The following is a 27,379-nucleotide window of genomic DNA, read 5'->3' on the forward strand; positions in this document are numbered from 1 at the left end:
AAACTGGGCTGCTAGTTGGACATTCAGTCTCTCCCTCCATCCTTTTGACTCCCGCCCTTCTGGCATATCTTGAAGGTGAATTTAGTTGTCAGAAGCAATTTTTTCTTTTGCTTTTTAGGGCCGCACCTGCAGCATATGGAATTTCTCAGGTTAGGGGTTGAATCAGAGCTGAAGTGGGTTATGAAAGCATTAAAAATCACACATACACAAGAGTCAAAAGGACAACAGAAGAGAAAATACCAAAGGATGTCATGTGCCTTAAATAGTATTTCATAAACACTTTATTTCATTCATATATGTATTAACACATATGTACTGGGTCATGAAAATATACTTCACAGCCCTCAACCTTGCTCTAAAGAAAAACATACTTGGCCATTCAGTCCCTTGAGAAAAAAATTTTCTTTGCTTTTTTTTTTCCCCATTTCTGAGCAATGGCTCTACTCTGCAATGGCTGGGTACTCCAAAGACCCTCTCCCCCCATCTCAGTCCCAATTCAAAGCGATTTCTGAGCATCACCATTTCCTGATTCACTGCTATCTTCTGGACAGGTCCTCCTAGCATAGCCTGAGGAGCTCAACTGAAGGAAAGCTGTCACACTCTATCTGTGTGTGGGTCAGCAGAAGCCTCAGGTCCTGCTATCATGTGCCAGGGGCTTTAAAACAGACTCGACTCTTTACAGACAAGGCTCCTTTGTTTTCCTGGTAGCAGAGCCTCACCTATACACCCCTGGCACCTAGCATGGTGCACACACAGGCTAGGTTTCCAACTAAGTGCACTCAACAATGAGCATGTTCCATTGGTTATAAACCATATAAATTAAATTCAATAAAATACAACAATTAAAAAAAATCAAATGTTCACTCCTTTCTTCATACTTAAGAAATACAAAAGTACTATGCAAAGCTTTATATAGTTGTATAAAAAGCTGAGGCACTGGTGTTCTGTGGCGAATGATAATAATTGTATTACTTCAGCGTCAGATAAAGTTGTTCAACATTAACCCTTTGATTTTGAGCACTTATAAACTTTTTTTTTTTTTGCTTTTTAAGGCCACACCCAAGGCATATGGAGGTTCCCAGGCCGAATCGGAACTGTAACCACCAGCCCACACCACAGCTACAGCAATGCAGGATCCGAGCCCTGTCGGCAACCTACACCACAGCTCATGGCAACGCCGGATCCTTAACCCACTGAGCGAGGCCAGGGATCGAACCTGCATCCTCATGGATACTAGTCAGATTCGTTTCCGCTGTGCCACAATGGGAACTCCATAAACTTACTTTTTTAATACACATCATATATTCAGTACTAGTTATTACTTTTATATAAATAATTTCATAATTGTAGCACATGACACTGAGGGAAAAGGAAAACAGTTAATAATTTTTCAAATGCTAGTAAAAAAGAAACACATCAGTATAATCTTGATTTGGGGACTGAGCATAATTTGGCCTATGACTTAATGGAATCCGGGAGAGTGAACCAAACCTTTTTTAAATTGGAAGGACACTCCTGTTGATCAAGTTCAAACCTTTCATATTTCATATCAAGAAATGACTACACACCAGGCTAAATTATTTACTTAAGATCACATAATTACACAATAACCGAAATGCCCCAGGTCTCCTGATAACAAATCTAGAATCTTTTCCATTTCATAACAGAGGTTTATACTACAACACAATCATATTAAAAAAAAAAAACACACAACCAAATCAGGTATCAAAGAAAACAAATACATGATAACATTTTTAAACTTAAAAAAAAAAAAAAAATCCCTAGGAGTTCCTGCTGTGGCTCAACAGGATTGAAAGCATCTCTGCAGCACCAGGATGCGGGTTTGATCCCTGGTCTGGCACAGTGGATTAAAGAATCTGGCATTGCTGTAGTTGTGGCATAGGCTGGCTACGACTGTGGCTGGGATCTGATCTCTGGCTCAGGAACTCCATATGCCATGGGGTGGCCAAAAAAGAAAAAACAACAACAACAACAACAAAAACCCTGCAAAAAACCCTAAAGCAAGAGTTTATTAAAAATGTATGTTGACAAATATATAACATAATTAGTGTTGTAAACATTAACAGCAGAAGTTCATTGGCTGTAGTAATTCATTTGTATGTGTATGTATTACTCTTGTGTCTTAGCTGTGTTTTCATCTGAAGCACTTGAGTTAAATTTTTTCCACAGAAATTTCTCATTTGATTTCCAAAGAGAAGCTTCGGGATCCTCTTTCCTTTTGGAGGATGAGGCCAAGGGCACTTTTTCACAAAGAGTCTCTATTACTGCCAAGTCGGTGAGTTTCCTGAGACTGTCGTCATTCTGCTCATTCAGGATGTCCCAGACATCTTTTGGTCTCTGTTTTGCTTTCTCCGTGGGCCCTGAAAGAACTTTCTTTGGCAGTCTTGTGGGACTGTTCCCTTGACTTTTAAAGAGGTCATCCAGAATAGAGGTATCACCAAGCAAACCTGCCACAGAAGGCTTTTCTAACGCTGGACTTCCTATCTTCTTGTTTTCCCCTTTGAAAAGGGGTCCATTTCTTGAAACACTCAATTCTGTGAGGTCCTGTTGGTCTTTCAGGGTATCTTCTACCTTTTCTAACTCATATGCTCCAGACTTACTACTCAGGGAACAGGATGCTACAGGATCTTTGGAAGCTTGGCTGTTTTTCCCATTGGTAGTCTCTTGGGTAGAGCTTATAGGTAATTTTTTTGTTTCCACATCTTTAGAAAGGACTTCTTCTCTACGGAAACTGTGATTCCGAAACTTAATTGATTTTTCTTTATATATTTTTGGGCTGCAAATTTGTAACTGTCTTTGGGTAGAATTTTTAAACGACAAAGTTTCAGAATCTGACAGCCTTTCTTCTGCAAGAGATTCTCTATTTTCAGACTTATTCCTGACTCTCTCTCTTTCCCCAGAGGCATCTTTAATGAATTGCGAAGGAGAAGCCACCAAAATTTCCTTTACTTCTGGATACTGAGAAGCATAAAAGTCTCTTAGCATGTTCTGTCGTTCTTCTGATGTGGCATTAGTTATCTGGTTAGCAAATTCCTTTACAGAAGACATCTTAAAGTAGGAAGCCATTTCTTCAAATTGTTTCCTGAAGATTTAATGAACAAAACCAGTGGTTATTTTTATTACATTTTATTTTTAAGGAACTTGTCATTCAGTGTGAGGCTATGCAGCGACAAAACAATGCAGTCTTATTCCCTTGGCATATATTAGCCACAATGAACACGCCTTTTGTATTGAGCAGAATATGACCTCTTTCCTTACACTGCTGAAAAAAATACTTGAGCTCATGAAATCACCAGCTTTTCAAGTTATTCTGATTTATACTATGAGGTATTTCCTGGGAACGGTGTGATCTCAGCATGCTACTCCTCCAGTCAACCACTTTATGACTTACCTGAGAATCATAATTTATCTAATCTGTATTTGAAAATCTATATTGAATTCAAGACCTATGAAATAAAACTGTCAAAGAAGGGTCTTGATGACTAGAAAAGAGAAAATGCTGAAAAATTAGGAAAGCATTTTTTTCTCCTCTCTCCTTTTAATTAATTAATTTATTATTATTATTATTTTTTTTTTTTTTGAGGGCTGCCAATGTGGCATATGGAGGTTTCCAGACTAGGGGTTCAATCGGAGCTGCAGCTGCTGGCCTATGCCACAGCCACAACAATGCCAGATCTGAGCCACGTCTGCAGCCTACACGCAGCTTGTGTCAATGCCATATCCTTAACCAATTGAGCAAGGCCAGAGATGGAACCCGCATCCTCATGGATACTAGTCAGGTTCATTTCTGCTGAGCCACAGTGGGAACTCCTCTCCTCTCTCCTCTTTCCACAAATACGGCATAGAAATTTCACACTTTTTGATGAGCTTAAAGGAAAGTTCTAAACTGACAAGCCTAGAGTCATTTTTAGTATTTAATTTTTTTTTGTCTTTTTAGGGCCGCACCCACAGCATATGGAGGTTCTCAGACTAGGGGCTGAATTGGAGCTGTAGCCGCTGGCCTATGCCACAGCCACAGCAATATCACATCCGAGCCCTGTCTGCGACTTACACCACGGCAATGTCAGATCCTTAACCCATGGAGTGAGGCCAGGGATAGAACCTGTGTCCTCATGGATGCTAGTCAGATTCGTTTCCCCTGAGCCACAACGGGAACTCTCTCTTTTTTAGTATTGATCTGATTGATCTGACTTTAGTGTAGACTGCTAAACTAATATGTCAGGTTGAAGAAATGAGTGTCAGTGTTCATATAGGATAGTAATAAAAGCTGTTATATGCATGCACGAGGAAATGCACCTTCTGAAACCCTGCAAAGATGGAGGTAGAAAAGCTTGTTTAGGAATTGTGGGCGCTAGACTCTGCTCTTTCCCCCCGGGAGAAGATGCTATGGACTGAATTGTGTCCCCCCACCCCCCAATTCTATGTTATAGCCCTAATCCCCAGTGTGACTGTATCTGAAGAGGGGCTTTTAGGGGTAATTAATGTGAAAAGAGGTCTAAAGAAGTCACCAGAAAGCTCTGCCATGTGAGGACACAGTGAGAAGGTGGCCCTCTGCGAGCCAGGAAGAGGGCCCTTGCCAGCAACCAACGCAGCCAGCACCCTGATTGTGGACTTCCCAGGTTCTGGAACAGTGAGAAATAACATTTTTATCTTTCAAGCCCCACTCTGTGGTATTTTGTTAGAGCAGCCCAAGCAGACGAAGATAAGAGGGGGTATTTCTTTGCTGATGCTGAGTCAGGAGAGGCCAATGTTAATAAACTCTCCCTCTCTCTCTTTTTTTTTTCTTCTTTTTTTTGCGTTTTCTAGGGCTGCTCCCGTGGCATATGGAGGTTCCCAGGCTAGGGGTCCAATCAGAGCCATAGTCACAGGCCTACGCCAGAGCCACAGCAACGCAGGATCCGAGCCGCGTCTGCAATCTACACCACAGCTCATGGCAATGCCAGATCCTTAACCCACTGAGCAAGGGCAGGGATCGAACCCGCAACCTCATGGCTCCTAGTCGGATTCGTTAACCACTGAGCCACAACGGGAACTCCAATAAACTCACTTAAACAAAAGCCACAGATGGTGTTGTAGCAATGATTACAAGTCCCCCAATTTAGAATTATATCGATTTTTTATATTATTTCCTTAAAACATGCATTTATCCTATGCAACAAATATTTACAGAGCCCCTTTTATAGAGCTAAGCACTGTAGAAGGAACTACGCAGCAGTGAACAAACCCTAGTTCCCTGTCCTCAAGGAGCGTACAGTTGAGGGAGACAGATACACGAAAATCAAACCAGAAGGGAGTGATAAATCCCAGGCTGGAGGTAAATACGGGCTCTGGTGGTGCCCACAGAAGAGGCACTGAGCCAGTGCTTGGTAGTGGGCAGGGTAGCAGAGAAGGCTTTATCTTTTCTTTTTTTGCTTTTTAGGGCCACACTCGTGGCATAGGGAAGTTCCCAGGCTAGGGGTCGATTCGAAGCTACAGCTGCCAGCCTAGACCACAGCCATATAGCAAAGTGGGATCTCTGAGCGGCATCTGCGACCTACACCACAGCTCACAGCAGCCCCGGATCTTTAACCCACTGAGTGAGGCCAGGCATGGAACCTGCATCCTCATGGATCCTAGTCAGATTCCTTAACCGCTGAGCCACAAAGGGAACTCCGAGAAGGCTTTTCTGCTGTCACCGTAAACCAGTTAGTGAAGATGAGAGGAAGCCTTCTGGAGAGAGAGGGAACAGAGGCCCAGTTCCGAGAAGACCTGGTGGGAGGGGAAAGAGAAACTGGGGAGGAAGAGCCTGAGAATCATGAGGGGTCCCTGTGCCAATTTCAGAAGTTTGAATTTTATCCTGTACACAACAGAGAATCCTGGGGGGGGAAAAGATAAAATTTTTGATATGTAAATAGGAGCTTTATTTAAAGCCACTGTTATTTTTGCCACCCAGACCACGTTATGTAAAGTTTGTGTTGCCTTTGATTTTAGTGGCAGTCCACACTGCACACTCTTGACTTTCTTTCGTGGCTTCTGATGAGCACCGTGGCTTCGAGTCCTCACCACACTGGTCCGGTTAATTGTTCTAAATCCAGGTACTATCAATCTATGCCTGATCAACAGCGACTCTCATTGCCAACAGAATATATGATAACACAAAAACAAGTTTCCAAATTTCTGTCCTGGAAATGGCTGATGTTCTTGTTGGAAAGCAACAAGCATGTTTTCAAAGGTTTCAGTTTTCACTTCACATGAAGTAATGAAGTATCGTTACTTTGTTTATTAATCATCTCCAAATCCATTTTCATGGCCTCACTAATAAATATTTGTGCTGTGAAGATTAAGTTATTGGCCAGGTCAGAGACATCCATCAGCCGATGTTTTATTCATCTGAGACTTGGTGGTGTCTCAGTAGTTGCCAAAGCATTTTTGCCTTTGCTGTGCTGACCTCACCCATGACCCTGAGGTTCCACCACCTCTGGGAGGAGAGGTTGGTCAGACCTTATTCTACCCGAGCAGCATGCAAGTAAATTGGGCTGTGTGGCTGCCCTTTACAGGATGAGTTATGATTACAATCCACTTTATTTTTTTGCCTTCTAAATGTGCTTTTGTGATTCTTGGTCTTTAAAAGAATTTTCTCTCAATATTTAAGAAACTGCAAGGTACAACCAGGGGATATAAACTAGCCACTTTGCAAGGAAAATTTTGTAGACACTCATAAGCCACTTAGAGAAAGGGAGAGGAAAAAAAGGAAACCAGAGTTAAGGTATCTTTCCGTCTTTGAGCAAGTCTATCAACAGTGGTTATGGCTACAACTCACTTTAGCTCCCTTTTTGAGGAACTGGGGGAGAAGGGGTGGAACACAGGGAAAATCAACTTCTTTCTGCCTGAGCTTTTGAAGTGAAGGTTGGATCCAAGGGGCTGCAGCATCGTACAGATTCTCCCGCCACATAAGCAGGATGCTTAGCAGGAAAGAGGTGTTAGCGGTTTGGACACTGTTCCCTAGTTCAGATGTTGGCATTCTAATACAGACACCACCCATCTTTTTATTTAGCATGAGGCATTTATTCCCTCAGCTGGGTATAGGAAAAAAAGAGGCAAAAACTAATCACTGTTAATACTTTTACTTTTATATACAGGGGATAAGACACTTGTTCTCCTTAAAAGGCCGGTAAGATGCACACTATCTTCTCAGCCAAATAACTGCCCACAGGAAACTGCCGAAAATTTACCCTAAATCATTGTTGTAAATCTCTTTGTGAGAAGCTGGGAGTGGCTGTAGCAGCATGGGGTTATCACTTTTCTGGGCAATGGAGGGACATCTGAGAGGCTGCTCCAGTCAGCTGAGAGGATGGTCCAATCAGCTGAGAGGATGGTCCAATCAGCTGAGAGGATGGTCCAATCAGCTGAGAGGCCTGCTCCAAAGCTCCAGTCAGCTGAGAGGCTGCTCCAATCAGCTGAAAGGCTGCTCTAATCAGCTGAAAGGCCTGTTCCAATGCTCCAATCAGCTGAGGGCCATGCTCCAATCAGCTGAGAGGCCTGCTCCAAAGCTCCAGTCAGCTGAGAGGCTGCTCCAATCAGCTGAAAGGCTGCTCTAAGCAGCTGAGTGGCTGCTCCAGTCCACTATGCCAGCACTCAAGAAACTGAGGGACCAGTTCCCTGGGAGTTGCCAAAACCCTGAGGGAAGCGTTTAGAACACAATTTTCCTGTTGTCCATAGAAGCACACCATAGAAGCATTTGGAACATAAAAATTTTCCTATTGTCCATCAATAGGAAACTGTCCAGGTCTTCTCTCCCTGCTTACCTCAGTCGCTACTCCTCAGCCACCCATTACTACTGGCTTCTCACCCCCCTCCCCAGTCTCTGCATTCCTGATCTAGCCCCCTCCCCATCCTTCTAGACCATTCGTCAGTGTCCCTGGAACCATGTCCCTCTGTCCCCTCCTGATAATGTCACCTCCCATTGAGCCCTTGCAAGTCAAGACTCTTATACCTCACATCTTAACCTCAGGGTTCATGCTTCCCATTGCTGCATCCAGACCATTTTTTCTTTAAAACTCCTTTCCCTGTTAAGTTTTATGCTATCCAGCTTAACCATTCATACCCCTCATCTTGTTAACTGACTTCCTAGTTGCCTCCTGCTGGTGACTAAACACTCAAGATCCTGGATTAATGCCATCATTTCCCATCTCCTGCCATCATCTTGATAACATTGGTATCCATGTGGATGTCTCACCCAATTCCTGGCCCACCAATATCTCTACCTCGCCCCCAAAGACCTGATTCATGCCCCTACTCCCAAGGCCACATACCATTAACATCATTACATTAATGGCACAACCTCTAAATCCCTGCATTCAATCATACCATAGTCCAATTCAACTTCCAGTGATAACAATGCTGGCGTATACCTTTCCTCTCATCAAGTCCAATTCAACTTCCAGTGATAACAATGCTGGCGTATACTTTTCCTCTCATCAAGTCCTCCAATTAGCAGACTCTTTGGCTTTCTCACTATCCTTGGCCTCCCCTTGTTCCAGCTTAGGTTCAATTTTACAATCACTCCTTTGCAAACATCCTTCAGCTTCCTTGCTTCTCTCTCCTTCTCCTGGTGAAACCCAGCTGTTTCCCCATTCTGTCTGCAACTGAGCAGCTGAAGCTTGCTAAATGAAGTTTGCACAACTGCACAGATGGTTGGTTTTGCTGGAATTACTCTCAAGCAGGGATCTAACATCACCTAGGAATTTTAGTTTCACTAAGCTTGCTTTTCTACTTTATAAACAACTTCTTTCATAATTTCTTCCCAAATCTCTCTGTGTACTGATGACTTTCTCAATTAATTGAGGGAAAAAAAAAAAATCACCATATCTGTGCCTGTCTTCATCCCTCTCAAAGGTTAGACCTTCACCAGTGGTCTGGATCCCAGCCTCTCCTGCCTCCAGGACTTCACTCTGTCATTATCACCTCTCGCATGATCTCTTTTCTCCCCTCAAAACTGAAACAGGTTCTATTACCTTACCAACTTAAAAACAAGCTAACCCTTGATTCCACAGTGCTCTCCAGCTACTGCTAAGTTTCCAGGTCCAAACAGAAGGAGCAGTCCCAGGGCCTTGCCAACCTCACCCTGGCATCTGCCTACTTAGACTGCAACCAAAGAGGTCTCTAGCTCCAGGGGTATTTTCCTCACTTCATCTGATTCTAGTTCTCAGCACCATTCACTAAAGTTAATGCTAATGTTAATTCACTAAAGTTAATGCTCTTTTCTTTCTGAAATTCTCAGGACCTTACACTGGGCCTACCATGCGGTATGGCATGGTCACCCTCCAGGCTCAGTCCTGGTGGGGCTCTTCTTCTCTCTGTGCTCTATTCTTAAGCTGTTCATACAGTCCATGGCTCTAAAAATTTATAATCTATGTATAATCTCTATGCTGATAATTTCCAAATTTATATCTCTAGTCCTCATATCTGAGACTAGCACATCCACTGCCTATAGGACATTTCCCTACAATCTCAAATTTAATACAAGTGAAAGAGAACTCTTAGGTTTTTTTCTTTTTTTTTTTCAAACTCCAAACTCTGTCTCTCCTAGTTTTTCCCATTCAGTAAATCCACTCTGTTGCTTAAGACAGAAACTTAAGGTTGGGAGTAATCCTGTCTTCTCTCTTTCCCAATGACCAGTTCAACACCAAACTGAATTCATTCATTCAATTGCCTCTGTCTCCATGGCAACCACTACTGCAAACCACCATCATCTAGTTCCTTATGGTTCCCCCTATCCTCTTCTACACAGAAGCTGGAACAATCCACACAGATTTAGAAACATACATCAGAACAAGTCATGCTTCAATAGCTTTCTACTGCAATTGGAAGAAAATCCAAATTCTTTCCTATCATCTACAAGGCTTTGCATGCTCCAGCCCCATTTTCTCTCCCTTCATCTCACGCCACTCTCTGCTTGATTTATTATCACTAAGTACACCAGTCTTCTCTTAGTTCCTGGGAAAGACCAAACCTCCTCCCTCTTCAGAAAGTTCTTATTCTGGTTCTTTGCCTGATTATCCTTCAGGTCTTAAATATCACTTGTTTAGAGAGGTCCTCCCTGACTACCCAATAGAAAGGGAGTTGTCTCTCTCACAATCCCATTAGTCTCTACAAAGGGCGCCTGTCCATTTCTTTCCTATGACACACCATTTTATAATTCTTTATACTTTTTTTAACTTTTGAAAATTTTATGGCTTGATGCCAACCCCCACCCCATTGTACCATAAGCTCTATGTCTCTTTTTTTTACTCTGTATATTTAGGACCTAGCACAATGCTTGAGTGCACACTAGGTACTCAATAAATTTCAATGGCTGAATGACTATAATGTACTTAAGTACTTATTTCATTTATCTATATAAAATGATATTTTTTAAAAAAAATCAATTCAGGAATTAGCTTTCTTAAAAACACTAAAACATTTGGGATTTTTTTTTTTTTTCTTTTTAGGGTCACACCCATGACATGGCATATTGAAGTTCCCAGGCTAGGGGTCAAATTGGAGCTACAGCTGCCGGCCTACGCCACAGCCACACAACACCAGATCCAAGCTGCATCTGTGACCTACACCACAGCTCACGACAACACCAGATCCTTAACCCACTGAGTGAGGCCAGGGATCGAACCCAGATCCTCATGGATACTAGTCGGGTTCGTTACTGCTGAGTCACAACAGGAACTCCCCTAGTCGGTTTCTTAACCTGCTGAGCCACAATGGCTCTAGGAACTATTTTTCAAAGTGTACAAATTTAGATTTTTCTGAAATATTCAGATGCCAGGTATAGTTAAAATCCAATAATTTTATATTTTACTAGGAAATTATAATTCGATTTTTTTTTTTTTTTTTTTGCTCTTTAGGACCCGTAGCCTATCGAGGTTCATAGTTGGATTTGCTTCTGCTGCGCCACAATGGGAACTCCTAGGAAGTTATATTTCTTTCGAGAATTATTCATAAATTCTAGTGTTGTTATAATGACATACCTTCGGATACCTTTTGGTGTTTCTCCAATAATGAAGGTAGTCTGGTCTGTCCGGTAGACTTTCTTCTTCTTCTGGCTGACGGGGTGTGAGATGTAAAGGGGAAAGGAAATGGCTCCTTCATTTGGTTGTTGACATTCCTTTGTTTGTGTTAATGTGTCTCCCTTCACTTTTACCTTACGTGCCTGAAAAAAGAGATGAAGGCAAAATCTAAGTTGGAAAAAGTAGTGATTTTTTGGTCAAATGAGATTGTCTTGCTTTTTTCCCAATGCTCTTTACAATCTAGTATATCATATTCTCCAACTGATATCATTGTCAGATCTTGTTAGATCTTTAAAAGGAAAGATATTACTTTTAGGAGTAATATGATGTTTCTATTATATCTATTGCTTAATATATATACTAAGATATATCTTTTTTATACTTTTTTGTGTGTGTGTTTGCCTTTTACAGGGCCGCACCTGTGGCATATGGAGGGTCCCAGGCTAGGGTTCCAGTCGGAGCTGTAGCAACCTGCCTATGCCAGAGCCACAGCAACGCGGGATCTGAGCCACATCTGTGACCTTTCTTAAAGATATAATGAAAGTATGCCAAATGATGTTTCATCAAGACTGTGGGTATACTGATATTTATGCTGATATCCACACTCCTAAATAAGGATAAAAATCTATGATTATATAAATAATGGCATAGAGTGGGATATTTAACATTTTTAATTCAGTAATTTCAATATTATTAAGCAGACTTTCAGTTATATAATTTTAAAGAAGTAGTCAAACTTAAAAAATAATCTTCTTTATATGATACTGAAACCAACTATTTTCATAAATCCTACTTCAATCTCTACTGGGTTGCAAGAATGTTTTAGTGATTAAGATATTAACTATCTTAATAGGTTGAAATTATAGATAGAATCATATTTATTTTACAGACTAAGGATTTCTTGCTAACATAAATTGTTAAAAGAGTGGATCAAGAAAAAAATAATTTTAAACTATATGGTTCCAATTTCCCTGACAAAATGATATGATGAATATGTGGAAAGTCCCTATCTCAGTCCAAAAAAAGAAATACTGTATGTAATGTGACAAAAACAACAAAAATGTATTTGTCCTCAAATGTAAGAAAGGAAAATCTCTAGATGCCAAAACCAAAGAAGTAACATAGTGGTAAGTGGTGGCTGAAGGTCTGCAGCCCCCAGGGATAGGGTCTTAAGTTAGGGTCTGCAGGACTCCATATGTAGAGGGAAGATGAAAATGATTTAACTCTCTGAATTCAAAAGCAAACCAATCAACCAAAAATATAGCAGGAATTAAGAGGATATCCAATTTGCATATTCAAGCTAGGAAAGCTCAGACTGGGGACATAAAATAGAAACTGGCTACCTTCTTGCTCCAGGTAGACTCACTGGTGAAAACATAGAATGCCCAACCTGTGCCATTTATAGAATCTGATTTTGTAGCATTTGCATGGTATGGAGAAATCTAAGCTAGAAACCAACATTAAAACAAACAAACAAAAACTGGTCAGAACCAGTGAAAACACAGATCTCAATGAAAGATGAATACAAAAATAAAATGAAGAACATCTTTTAAAATCCAGAGAATGTGTGCAATTCTAGTGGGGGAAAAAAAGAGGAGTTCAGGTAAAAATTATAAAACCCACCACCATGAAAGTGGGCAGATAGAACAAATGTGAGAATCCATTTCTGAGGAGTTACAGATAACAAAGCAACCTGAAAGAGACTTTAAGTAATTAGCATGTCCAGAAAGATAAAGAAAGAACTAGGTATTGTGAAATACCAGATCTGAGAAAGAACCAAATATAAACTCTAAAAAGGAAATACAGGTTAAAAAAATAGACATAGTAATAGCCTCAACATATAGACTAAAGCAGCAGACTAAATAGCCTTACAATGATAGCTATAGACTGGTACAATAAAGTTACGCAAAGTGCAGTTCAGAGATTAAACAAAATTTAAAAAGACAAAGAAAAATAAGAGAGAGAAGACATACCAAAATTTCTAAAATACTAGAAGGAGAGAACAAAAAAAATGGAAGAGATAATGCTGACGAGAAGTGAAGAAGGCATGAATCCTCAAACTAAAAAAGAGAGAACTTCGAGTGGGAAAAATGAAAATAAATCTGTGCCTTTTTATATCACAGATAAAGAGAATATCTTAAAAACTACGAGAGAAAAAAGGATAAACTACCCCACCAAACATAATAATCAAACTAAAGGCAGACTTGTCATCACCACCACCACCACCACCACCACCAGAGGATTGAAGATAATAGTCTTATCATCAATCTAGAATTCTATCAATCTAGAATTCTACAACCAGTTAAACTATCATTTAAGAAATTTTCAGTCATACAAATACTACAGAAATTACTAGGCAATGAATGTATTTTTTTTTTTCTTTTATAGGAGGTCACTGGGATTGAAGTGGCACATATCACTGAATGTGGGTAGGGAAGGGCTTTCATTCCATAAATATTTATTTACTAAGCACCTATTATGTTCCTGCCACAAGGATAAGTAGTTGAGAACTAAAATATTTACATATACAAAGAGACTCTACCCTTAAGGGCTTAAAAATGCCAAGCCCAACCTCTTCCCTTTTTAAGGATGGCACAGTTAGTTTTTTTCCTTTTTAAAATAAGTAATTTCTCTTTAATTTTTATTCAAGTTTATTTTATTGAAATAAATTGAATAAGACATACTTATATGTTCTTTAATAGGAAGCCATTTCTACTGAAAAGAAAATGACTTCTTCAAAATCTACTGTGGCTCAGATGGACAAACACAAAATGCCAGGTTGCTGGTTTAAACCAGGGCTTTGTATCAGTCAGTCAAGTTGAAAGTATTTTCCTCAAAGACATCATTTCTTAAATATGAAAAATTATTAATAAAGAGAGGAAACTGCTGATCTTGAAAGATGTTTGATGCATTTATTTTACATCACAAGAAAACAAGATGAAAGTTAAAAGTTCCTAATAAAAAACCTTTGATGATTCCCAAGAAAAAAAAATTATCCATTATTATAAGGAGTCATGGGAATGTTTACAAGAGGATAAAGGGAGTAAACTGAAGAGAAGGAAACAGGCCAACCAAGAACACTCCCTCTTCATATATTGCAATTTCTGAGGTCATGGAGAACTCATGCCAGACAATGGCAATTTTCAATTATTTACATGATTATGCTGGGTCTTTCTGACCCTGGCAGCATTACAAAGTTCATATTTTGAAAAGATAATTTTATTCTTAAATCACTTAGTTTTATAGATTCTTCAGGAAAATTCAACTTTTCCAATCATAGCTATCAGACATGGAGATCTTTAATTTATGCCAAATGTTCTATACTTTAAAACCTGAATATTTTAGACAATAAAAAAATATATAATTCTTTCACATGGGCTCAATATCCCTTTTTTTTTTTTTTTTTTAAATCTGTCTAGGTTTGGATTTCCATTTTAGTAGGTAGTTTTTTAACACTACTCAAACAAGGCTGTGAAACAAAATTTTGTTTACTAATTAGTTTAATAAACACTTTGATACTCTTGTTATAAAAGCTGGTTGCACTATTTTATAGTAAAATAGTATTCTTTACAAGAGTTGATATAAGGAAAATAGTGATAGTGCAGTTGCAATTGGAGAGAGTCATAATTTATTATAAAGCAAAGTATAAGGCCTTTAACCAAGATGAAAAGATTCCAGACTATGTAAGATTGGACTCAAACTCATTGACCACTAATGACAAAGCTGGGAGTCATATGACACCAAGGCAACATTGAAGTAGACAGTAATGAAGGGTGAAGTTATGCAAAACCCAGTAAAATGAGCTGGATTAGGAATTTAAAAGATAATATTATCACTCCTTATTATGGTAGAGGGTAAGAGTGCTTGCTCAAGAAAGCAAAGTAAATCCACTCTTCTTTCCACCGGAGAACAGAATGGCCAACAACTGGAACACTGTCTGTATTTGATAGGAAATTTTGAGATCATAACATAAAGAAAGCAGAAAGCCTAGTGTCTGCAAAAGCCCCTAATTGTTCCTAACTTTTTCCTGAAGAAGTTTCTTCAAAATTATCCAAGATTTGCAATGAGGAAGTACCTCTACACTCCATAATTCTAATGATTTCCTGATTTATGGTTATAATAATAAGGAAGGACTCATGAAGACAAGAACTTTGTACAGTATTTGTATAGTCTGCTAATAAGAATTTTAGAAAGCTTCACACTGTTAGAGTATAATTTATAACTCAGTAATTGCTATGTTCATGATTATTTTCATAATTTATTGGATATTAGGTTTTTCTACTATGGTATTTTTATGAAAAAATCAAATTCAACTTATGGAATCTTTATTAAAAATAAAACAAAGTATAAAGATGGCAGTCATTCTTAGGCAATGTAAACATACAGTTAAAAATCAAATGGATTAATATTGGAATAATAATCTGAATTTATGGGTAGTAATATGTCTTCCTCCTTTGGACATATATGTACTATACGGAACAGTCAGTTGAAAACTGAAAAGGAAAAACCCTCCACCTTCAGTCTAGAGTTAAAAAGGTCTAAAAATGTAAAAGGTAGGCCGTGGCTAATTATCTAAGTCCTAATCTGATTTATATAATTGAAATTTTAAAAGATGTTATCGTCACAAAAGTAAAAATAAAAATAAAATTCAGAATTTAAAAGTTATTTAATTCAACTAAAACATCAAGTACATATTACTCCTATAAATAGTAATTGTTTAATATATTTTGGCCAAAACAATCTCTTCTCCTATCCACAATTAAAAGTTTAATGTGGAAATGGCTCACCTCAAAGACTTCATGAATATCCTTCTTATTTTAATCAAAGTATAGTTGATTTACAATATTATATTGCTTTTAGGTGTACAATATAGAGTTTCAATATTTTTATAGATTATATTTTACTTAACGTTATTATAAAACAAAGGCTATACTTCTCTGTGCTGCACAAAATATCAATGAATATAGGCTTTGACTTAATTTTTATAAAGCTATAAAATCATTATTCACTTTTCTCATGTCTCTGTAAAATATTATTTGAAAATACATCATAAAAATTACTATTCAAACATGTATAAAATTTTATAATACTATAAAATAAAAGCTATAATTTTAAGTTTTGAAAGATATACATTAGGATTATAATAAATAGGAGGGAAGTTTTGCAGGGAAAAATTCCTTCTTTTAGAGTATCCAAAATGAATTTACACCAGACCCAGTCAACTGTACATAGTCTGTACAACTTATTTCTTACTGTAAAGTTCTAGGTTTATATTAGTCTTAGCAGGAAAGTTTATCTTTAGACCAATAGTATGAGACATTCAAATGACCTCTGCTAATAAATACTTTCTTTTTCTTTTGAACCCAAAGTATACTGTATTTCAAGGCATTAGATTTAAGCCAAATAGCATTTTTTATTTTTATTTTTTTATTTTTATTTATTTATTTATTTTTTTTGTCTTTTTGCTATTTCTTTGGGCCGCTCCCGCAGCATATGGAGGTTCCCAGGCTAGGGGTCGAATCGGAGCTGTAGCTGCCAGCCACGCCAGAGCCACAGCAACTCGGGATCCAAGCTCACGGCAACGCCAGATCGTTAACCCACTGAGCAAGGCCAGGGATCGAACCCGCAACCTCATGGTTCCTAGTCGGATTCGTTAACCACTGCGCCACGATGGGAACTCCCCAAATAGCATTTTTTAAATGAACCAATTAAAATAATGATTGAGGAATTCCCACTGTGGCACAGCAGAAATGAATCTGAATAACATTCATGAGGATTTGGGTTTGAGCCCTGGCCTTGTTCAGTGGGTCAGGGATCTGGCGTTGCCATGAGTTGTGGTATAGATCACAAACGTGGCTTGGATCCTGAGTTGCTGTGGCTGTGGCGTAGGCCAGAAGCTGTAGCTCCAATTCAACCCCTAGCCTGGAAACGTCCATACACCAAGGCTGTGGCCCTGAAAAACAAACAAACAGAACAAATAAAATAATTATTGAACTGATAGTTATTTCTTGAAAGGTAGAACTGAAAAAGTAAGATAAGGTACATATACATATTCAATATGAAAGAATAAGAAAAAGATTAAACTGACTCTTAAAGAGTTTTGCAGATAGCAATCTCTGATGTCAGTGTACTGAGAAAAGGAAAAAGGGAATAATACCCTCCCTACCCCACAGCCATATAATTTCCTTAGCATTTTTCCATTTACTCTGCTACATATGAAATTTATCTTTATTTACTAGGAAACTTTATTGGAATAATGCAAAGAATGTTTAAGGGAAGAAACCCTCTATGAATAATTTTTGAAGTAAAAAATAAATTACTACATTTAAATTACTAAATTACTAAAGAATTATAGAGGGCACCTCGGCAGGAATAGCAAGGAAATGAGAAAAGTTGATAGGAATCAGTGTTCCCATTCCCAACTATCTGTAACAAATTGGGCAGGAAATATCACAATCTGGGAGACTGAGTTTCAAAAACAACCACGAATAGCCTCTAGTTCTCATTTTGGCAGGAGAAACACTTTTGTAATCTCCGCCATCTTTCTCTACCTCTTTGGGGATAATTATTGGAGACATGTCCCAAGCTGATGCAGGTAATGCTGATTCCCTTTCCTCTGCTCATCCATATTCCCTGTAAGTAGAAGAAGCTTGGAGAGAGACAGCCTACAATGAAGAAGGATAACCTGATAGGATGGGTAGCCTGTCTATGGTGGCCACCAGAATTTACTGAAATCTTTACTAAGCAATTTTGGAATGGATTTGTCTGCTGAGCTGGTTTCTCTAGAAAACACCTTACAGGGCATACATTACAACAAGGAGCAGTGTAGATTCAACTGCCTGAATCACTGTTTCTTCGATAACCAGATGGTTAGCCTTGACTAGTGATTGAGAAAACTGGAAAAAAGGAGGAGATTTTCAAAAGCAGTGGAAAGTCCCAATGGTTCTGACCCACTAAGAAGCCTGAGTGGAAGGATGGATTCTAGGATCACCAGAGCATCTGTCTGCCCATTACAGGAAAGCTCTCTGGTTTACCTTGATCCTGAGAATAGCACAGAGCTTACGGTCACCACCACAAGTGGGCACACTGGGTAGACAAAGACCCTTACACTGGCCTGATAAAGACAAAAACAAACAAACAAACAAACAAAAAAACCCCACAAGCGCTCTTTCATTTTTTCTTCATTAAACCTTAAATAGTGAAGTCTGAGAGGCAGCAATGCTTTTGTTTACACATCTGTTCAAACAAAAGTTTAAAAAGAAATGTCTCTTTGGGTAAGGGCCAAACTCTGTAAACACATAAAAAGCCATAAACTTGCTTGTCTTTGCAAAGCAGGGAATCAGGAGTACTAGAAAAACACAGCACATGTAAATAAATTCACTCAGATGGCATCTGAGAGTCTAAAAGGACAAAAACTTTCAAGGATCTTTGCACAAGTGTGAAAAGGTCCCTATCCTCAAAGTACTCATTCAAGATTTCTGCCCAGAGATAGGAAATATTACCGTAAATGCAGGTTTCCAATACCCAACAAAAACCTAAGGCAACTCTGAGCTATCCCCAAATTGTCTCCACTCAGCCTCTGGAGAAAAGCCAGCTGGTTAGAGGACCCACCACAAATAGATACTGAAGTATAATTTTCCACGTATGTTTAAAAATGTCATGCAGATCTGAAAAAAACAAACACTTAGATTCAAATCCAAAACCTATTTTTTTTTTTTTTTTTTTTTGGTGGGGAAGAGAGATTGAAGTTTGCAATTATGTTCTGTTTTCTTCCTGGAAGAAGTAATAGCTACAATTCAGTTTTATATATATATATATATATACACACACACACACACACACACACATATATATAACTGTTCTGTGTAACAGCTCTATATGTTATATATGTATATGCAACATATAACAGTTCAGTTATATATATATCATAGATATATAATAGTTTTATACATATATATTTCTTTTTTGATAGTACTTTGCTTTCCCAATGAGCCACGGAAGGACAATTTTATATTGGTCTCTCTGAGCTTCCTTTTTTATGTACAATGGTTCATTTCTCATTGTCCAAGAAACCCATCTTTTAGGTAAAAGAACAGTGATGGCCTTGGGAGTGCAGGTGAATACTGTGGGGGCACACGCTACAAACAGAAACATAAAAGCCCTGTCTCCTTGGGATCTGTGAACATGAAAGCACTGCCACAGGAGTCAACCTGTGGGAAAGAGCCAGGTGAGAGGGTGGCAATTACCTTTAATAAAGCCTGCAGACCAGCAACAGGGCGTGTTTGCCACTATACCCTCAATTCTTCCTGGGACAGTGGTCAGGGAGTAAATGCCCTTTAATACTTCCCACAGACAAAGGCTAGAGTAGGGTCCGGGGCCTTTTGAGGTAGCTGTCAAAGCACTAGACTCAGTGCCACAGGCTCTGGGGTCCAGGCCTTACTTGGTCACTTACTGTATAAATTTGGGGAAAGCTCTTTTTTTAAAACAACAACAACAAAAACCTTTTGAGCCTCATTATCCTGAGGGATAATGAGGGATTTAGTATGTCAGGATCTAGGGGATAAGAATCTGGATGTGGGACTCCCATCAACCTCTTCCATATTTAAAATTCACAATTCTGCTAGTCTTTTAGGCTCTCCATAAGTAGTAATGAACATCAAGCCTTGACTCAATTTAAAATTTTTATATGTATTATTTATATTACCATAAAAATGTCTCTAAGACTCTTGCAGGTCCTATACTAAATAATACCTGTTAGTGAAAAGACCACGGAAGGGTGGTGCTGATGGAAACATTTTAATTAGTCTTTCTTGGCAGGCACCCACCCCTGCCTGCCCTTCCAGTGGCTGGCACTTCCCACGGGGAGCTTAAGCCCTCACTTCCTTCCTCCAGGCCTCCAGCTGGAGTCAGTGTAGGCTTCCGTGTAGGCTGATTCAGTTACAAGGCCGTGGATGGCTCTCCAGTATCTAGGGAATAACATTTCAAGCACCCTGCCACGAATGACACAGGGACATTGCAACTAGTTGTGAAGTTTGATGCAGATGATTCTTAACGGGAAAGAACTGAAATCTGTGACTGATTCACCTTTTTAGTAAGTTAGAGTGGATTTCCCATAACCACACCATTTTTACTCTCTTCTATTCTGATATGCTTTCCTGAATCATATCTGTGTAGGAGAGGAAGTTAAGTTTTCACACAGAGAAAGGCCAAATGAAAGGCTATTCCACTAGAACTAAATTTAATGATCAGGCGACTCTGTTCATATGGTCTAAGATGGCAATTCCGAAACTTTTTGGCCTAGAATTCTAATTATTCTTTTCTGATACTTTATTAAAATTCAATTAAGGTTAGTTTCATGTAATATCAGGAACCAAATCAGTGAATTTCTTATATTGTTAAAATTAAAATTCATTGATATATTTTGTATTTTGGCTGAATTTTTTCCCACGTATGATTTTGTAGTATCATTAACTGGTCATTTGGAAAATACTAAGTCAGTTATACGGATCTTCAAAATGTTGACACATTCAATTATGCAACATTGGATAATCATATTCATTGTTATCGTCACCTATTGCATCAAGAATATCTTTAAATATTGGGAAGGGTTCGTGGTCATGGTGGCAGATATGTTTTTCACTATTTTAATTTTCACTTTTTCAAATGAAATTTTATCACTGGCAACCAGTACTGTCTGTTGTTTTCCCTGAAGTGACAGAAAATAGCTACCAAATACACAAGTCTTAATAACCACAGTTTGTCAGTCATTCTTTCAAGTACAAATTGTGTTCCATTAAAAAAAATGTGGTTAGTTCAGTTTGCAGTTTGGTTAAATAAGTGCTTGTATATACTTCCTATTTCAGCAAACAGAATATTAAGAAAATAATAAATAAAAATAAAATTAATAAAATTTAATAAAATTAGTAATTTTTACTGATTCATCAAGGATATTCTTAAGAGAAACTAAAGCTAGTTTTCTTTTCTACAAGTATGTGGTGGTAAATATTCGTGGCCCAAATAATTTTTATGAACAAAGTGAAAAGTTCTTTCTCACCTGGCCACAGTAACAGGATGCCTTAAATACTGAATAAAAGTCCAATGTGGCTTTCTAATTCCAGTTTTAAGCAGTTAATGCTAAACAGTCATAAAAATTGTTTACGGATTAACTGCAATTGAATTCTGATAGTAACTTGGCTACAAAATGACTGACACCTTTAACAAAACATCACCTTACCAACAATTCTGCTGTAAATGCTGTGAGAGTGGACTCTGGTTATGTTAAAAGAGATTCTAGCCTCAGCAGGAAATTTGCAAAAATATCACAACTTCTGTATTAGACCAAGGATCACAGTTCAAAAGCCAATGTACACATAAGAATCCATGTTTATACTAATAAATTAGATGAATTCTTTGCATTTCCATGTACAGAATCTCTTTAATATTGACAAGAAACTCAATTAAAATCAGTAAGTTCTAACTGATTATCTATGTAGTAGGCATTGTTTTAGGTTCTGGGAAAAAAAGATAGAGGAATATTCAGTTTTTTTTGTGTGTGTCTTTTTGCCATTTCTTGGGCCGCTCCTGTGGCATATGGAGGTTCCCAGGCTAGGGGTCGAATAGGAACTGCAGCCACTGGCCTACGCCAGAGCCACAGCAGCGCAGGATCCGAGCTGCGTCTGCAATCTACACCACAGCTCACAGCAACGCCAGATTGTTAACCCACTGAGCAAGGGCAGGGATCGAACCTGTAACCTCATGGTTCCCAGTCAGATTCGTTAACCACTGCGCCACCACGGGAACTCCAAGATCCAGTTCTTAATGCAAAAGAGTTTCACAGTCTAACCAGAAATATAGTGCCAGACACTGTTGATTGTCTACCAATGCCACTGCCTCCCTTTTTGCTGTCTGAACAAAATTGAGACTCTCTTAGAAATGTGCTCAGGGAAAGCAGACTGCCCTCTCAGTTTTTAGGGGGTAAACTGAGATTAGTCAAGCCAATTATGTCCTGCCAGATATATGAAGAAAAGCACTCCTTCCTGTCTTTGGATACATTTGTATGAGGAAACAAGTTCTTGAGATGCAGCAGTCGTCCTGCAACATGAGGCAAAAGGCCTCATGGGACTAAAAGTTAACTTACTAAAAGTGGGGCAGAAAATGAGAGAGCCTTAATTCTTACAATGTCATTGGGCTACAGCACAGAACCTGGGGATACCTCCCTCCAGACCTGCTGTCGTGTGAATTAGCTCAAGAGCCTACTCCATAGGCCGTTTTTAGATGGTTATTCTATTCCTTGCAGCTGAAAGCATCCTCTAGACATACATAACCACATATGACAATGAGATAAGTGCTGTAGCAGAGGACATGCACACACACAAATAAGTAAAGATGAATCTGAAGAAAACACTTAAACTGCTTTGGAGAAGACTTAGGGAGAACTGCTACCAATAATACAGGGGGCAGGAGCTCAATAGGCAGACACAGGTGAAATGGAATTTTAAGCAAAAGAACCACAAGAGCAAAGACATGGAAGGTAAAAGTACTTGGAGACTGATTCATAAACTGCAGACTGACTTGCAAGAGCCTGTTTATCTTTCTTTTCTTTTCCTTTCTTTATCTTTTTTCTCTTCTCTTGTCTTGTTTCTTCTCTTCTCTTTTTGTCTTTTTAGGGCCGCACTCATGGCATATGGAAGTTCCCAAGTTATGGGTCGAATTGGAGCTGCAGCTGCCAGCCCACACCACAGCCACAGCAAGGCCAAATCCGAGCCACATCTGAGACCTACACCACAGCTCAAGGCAATGCTGGATCCTTAATCCACTGAGCAGGGCCAGGGGTTGAACTGGCGTCCTCATGGATACTACTTGGGCTTGTTATCACTGAGCCACGACGGGAACTCCGAGCCTGCATCTTTCTATCCCTAGGATCTAGCAGAGCGCCTGGCCCATAGTTAGTGTCAAGAATCCTGAATAAGTGTCTTGGAATGAGATTGGAAAAACTGGCTAGCACCAAACTGAGATGGGCCCCATGTGCTACGGAAAAGAAATGCAGTAATTATTTTTTTTTTTTTTGGTCTTTTTTTTTTTTTTTTGCTATTGCTCGGGGCGCTCGAGCAGCATATGGAGGCTCCCAGGCTAGGGGTGGAATAGGAGCTGTAGCCACTGGCCTACGCTAGAGCCACAGCAACTCGTGATCTGAGCCGCATCTGCAACATACACCACAGCTCACGGCAATGCCGGATCGTTAATCCACTGAGAAAGGGCAGGGACCGAACTCGCAACCTCATGGTTCCTAGTCGGATTCGTTAACCACTCCGAAATGCAGTAAGTATTTTACAGAACTTTGGAAGACGGAAAATTACGCCCCAAAGTGACTGTTCAGATTTGTTACTGCCAGACGAGGAAAGCTCACAAAGTCTTGCACGGGTAGGGATACCTTCGGACACCACTCTCCACGTTCTCTCTTCATGAGTGGGTTTGCTATATCAGTACTATGGTCAATAGCTGAGAGATAAGGAGTGAAGAGGAAGAATACCAGCATTTATGCTGCTATAAAATGACTAACATCTTTACACGATCTGCCAGTATACCATCTTTAACAGATGGAGCTATAACACCTTTAACTTGTGGAGCTAAGAGTTAGGGAGCCTTTACTCATTGTGAAAATCGTTGTGGGGAATCTCCCTTATGTAGTACTTTCCTTTTTCTTCTTCTTCTTCTTCTTCTTTTTTTTTTTTTTGGTCTTTTAGGGCCTTACCCATGTCCTATGGAAGTTTCCATGCTAGGGGTTGAACTGGAGCTGCAGCTGCCAGCCTACACCATGGCCATAGCAAATCTGGATCCAAGCCACATCCGCCATCTATACCATAGCTCATGGCAATGCCGGATCCTTAACCCAGTGAGCAAAGCCAGGGACTGAACCCGCGTCCTCATGGATACTAGTTGGGTTCATTACTCGAGTCATGACGGGAACTCTTACAGTACTTCCTTGAATTACCCAAAACAAATGTTTTCTGAATTTCTACTCTGTGCTGTTTGTTGGTGAGTGCTGGTACTTATGGATGCGTGTGCTATGGTCTGGATCCTTAAGCAGCTTGTAACACACATGAGAAGAGAGCAAATAATAATATGGTGTCTGCCATGTCTACAATGATGATTGCCATAGAGAATGGGGTGTGAAAAGAACTTGGAATAGAGTGATCTCTGAAGACTGAGGGTTTATGGAGGAAGTAGAACTTGAACTGGGTTCACATGGAGTGGAAGATCAGCCGGTTGATGATAAGGTGTCAACCGAGCAAATTTATCAAAGCCCATGACTTCCAGGCAAACCTGAAAATACTTCTAATTCAGATAAGGAGGGCTTGTTTCCCTGGGCTGATTAAATATATTCAGTAGTAGCTCTGAAAAATGTCAAGTCATTGCCAAAGACTTTTCAGGGAAAAGTTGTTCATACAAAAGCCAGTTTAAACCACTTAAAAATTTTCAGAACACAGTGATGGGGTTCATCATACTTGACAACAAGTGAAAACATAAATTTATTCAAAAAGCATCAGTTATACACACGATAACTATTTTAGGTCTCTAGAGTTATCAAATGTGAGTCAGAGATAGGACTAGAAAAGAAGAGAAAGATGTATACTTCCATAACTGTGATACATTTTTGGAAGTCATATGTTAGAACAATAAGCCACATAAAGTACTAGCAGGTGAGGCATTAAAAGTGTAAGAAGGAGGGCAGCTTTCTTCCAGCTTAGGGAGGAGGGACTGGGGCAGGCTTTGTGAAGGACTGAGGCATCTGAGGTAGATGCTGTTAAGGTAGAAAGGTCTGGAGATCTGAGAGGTTAGAAAACTAAGGCTGAAGGTTACTTCTGGTCGAGAAAAAACATAAAGAAAGAGAAAAAAAAAAGTTAAAAAATCATGCCGTTGCCAAATCTTTGACAGAGTAGATACTTCCAAGAGTCTTACTGTATTTCTTGAGTCCAGATAGTTTTACCTGCCTAAACAAATATTTTTTAAAGGGAAAGGTGCACTCGGTCCATCTGAATTTTTTGTTTAACTGTGAAAGCGAGGGTAATTTCACAGGCAAGTTATCTTTGAAAATTAGACTGATGTGTCATATTGGAAAAGTAAAGTAGAAGAAGAAAGTCACACCTCCAAAACAAAACAGAAACCAAAGGAACTGAGGGAAAAGCACAAGAGAAGAGAGAAGGCTCAAGAGACTACAGGGATTCAAGCTGACTGCCACTGTTGGACCTCTCATCAAAGAAAAAAAAAAATCAGTAAAATATTGTATTTGCACTAAACGGTTTCTAAGAACCCTTCAAATTCTGAAATACTATGATTCTCTAACCTTATAATTGTGCTTTATTCGTCCCATAGGAATTCAGAATTCATACGTGTAGAGGCAGGATTCTCAGATGACAAGGCAATAGGTGTTCCATTAAGTGGCCATGTCCAATGGATACCATGGTTTTCATAGGGGGATAAGACATAATTTGAAAAGGGCTGTTAAATGCTTAACATTCTTTAAGTCACTAGGTGGAGTCAATCAGAGTTCAATGAGGCTTTATATCTCTAAGCTTCTATGTTGTTACTTAGAAGGCATTATTTGAAGAAATGCTATTTTAAAACTATTTGTAATCTTCCAACTATTCTAAACAGAGAAATTGTTCAAAGAAGCCATGTCAATCTTCTATGCAGTTGGAACAATGATGAGAAGGAGAGATTAGAATCAAGCTACTTCCTAATAAAAAAAGAAAAGAATATTTTTATCAGTTCAGGCCATTGTCAAATTAGTTTATAATTCCTGTCAAATACATTTTTTTTTTATAAATCAGGCATAGTTCAAAGTGGGTCCCTCATTTATAAAATTAGAGGACTGGACTATATATCTTGTATGGTATTCTAACATATTCTATTACTGGTGCTTCTAACAACAAAAATAATAACAGGTCATGGCAGAGAATAACAGAAAGAGTTTCACTCACCACCCCTACTAATAAGCAATACTTATAATTACAATAGTAAAAATTTATGCCTTTCTTGCAAGGAGTTGAATGTGTTTTGTACACATCAGCTCATCAGTGTCATTACTCCATTAATCCTGTAACATCACTGTGAGGAAGAATGTCACAGCTTCTCATTGCCACCAGCTAGGAAGGGAATAGGTGTATGTGTTTATAGTTAACAGATTCTCCTTCCTCTGACTAGGTAGGTGCTCTTCACAGACGGCATGCCATCTTTCTGAATGATTCCTAGTTCTAAGGACAGAAGCATAAAAGCCTTTTTTATGCCAACACTGGCCACATAATTTCATACACGCACATACACACACATGCAAACAACTGAAAAAATCTGATCACTACTAAAATCACTTGAACATTTCTTTTTTTTCTTTGCTTTTGCTTTTTTTTTTGGGGGGGGGGGACATCCATGGCATGTGGAAGTTCCTAGGCTAGGGGCTGAATAGGAGCTGTAGCCAGCGGCCTACACCATGGCCACAGCAACACAGGATCTGAGCCGCGTCTGCGACCTACATCACAGCTCACGGCAACACCGGATCCTTAATCCACTGAGCAAGGGCAGGGATCAAACCCGCGTCCTCATGGATACTAGCTGGGTTCATTACCACTGAGTCACCATGGGAACTCCCAAAAGAGTAAATTTCTGATACAAATACCATAAAATTAACATCTAGCTATAGAAAGAAAACTAAGACCAGGAAAAATCCCACTCAGTAAGAGTTAATTCCCCTACATGCTGAAACCATAAACCTTACTTACTGTACTGCTTCATAAACCAGTCATTTGTGCACAATTACTTTAAGCCATCATGCCATCCACCATCCTGAAAAATAGGATAATGGAATGCTCTATCTCCCCAAAGTCTGCTCACTGTAAACAGTCCATCCCTCCTTGCTGACTCCAAAAGCTGTGTCAACATACTGCAATCAAATCCACCCTAGCACATAGAAATCCTTTCTTTAAGTAATCTACAAAATGCCAATCTAATGCAAATACAAGAAAGAGAAGTTCTTACTAAGACAACATGTTGTATTTACAGTATTCTGGAGAGTGCTTAAACCTTCACTGGTTACATAAAAGCACTCTCCCCTGTGCCACCCCCGCCCCCGCCCCCAGGCTGACGGCATGCTTAGTTCTCTCATTTACACCACACTGCAATAACATAAAGAAGGGTTTACTATTAATCCAGGTTTTACTACAAAGTGACCCGTTATTTCTCTGTCAAACACTGGTAAGAGTGCCAAGTGTCTGTCATCCAATTCAGGGGATTAAGTCTTCTTTTACAGTCTGATACTTGTACCC

At 39.2% G+C, this 27,379-nt stretch overlaps 1 protein-coding gene across 4 annotated transcripts in view; it reads right to left on the reverse strand.

Moving 5' to 3' along the window:
* The window catches only part of ERCC6L2 (ERCC excision repair 6 like 2), a 152,741-nt gene continuing 125,620 nt past the window's right edge, over window positions 259-27,379 (reverse strand). For 3 of the 4 annotated variants that reach the window (XM_021064595.1, XM_021064594.1, XM_021064596.1), the window contains 2 exons: window positions 11,022-11,203; window positions 264-3,103 (listed from right to left, as the gene is read on the reverse strand). In XM_021064595.1, the coding sequence (XP_020920254.1) occupies window positions 2,131-3,103; window positions 11,022-11,203 (1,155 nt within the window). In that variant the 3' untranslated portion in view covers window positions 264-2,130. Of the gene's footprint in view, window positions 3,104-11,021; window positions 11,204-27,379 lie in introns of all 4 variants that reach the window. The other variant, XM_003357697.5, reaches the window with a different exon arrangement.

The sequence above is a fragment of the Sus scrofa genome, chromosome 10 (assembly GCF_000003025.6).
Source record: "Sus scrofa isolate TJ Tabasco breed Duroc chromosome 10, Sscrofa11.1, whole genome shotgun sequence".
In the NCBI taxonomy this organism is placed as follows: Eukaryota; Metazoa; Chordata; class Mammalia; order Artiodactyla; family Suidae; genus Sus; species Sus scrofa.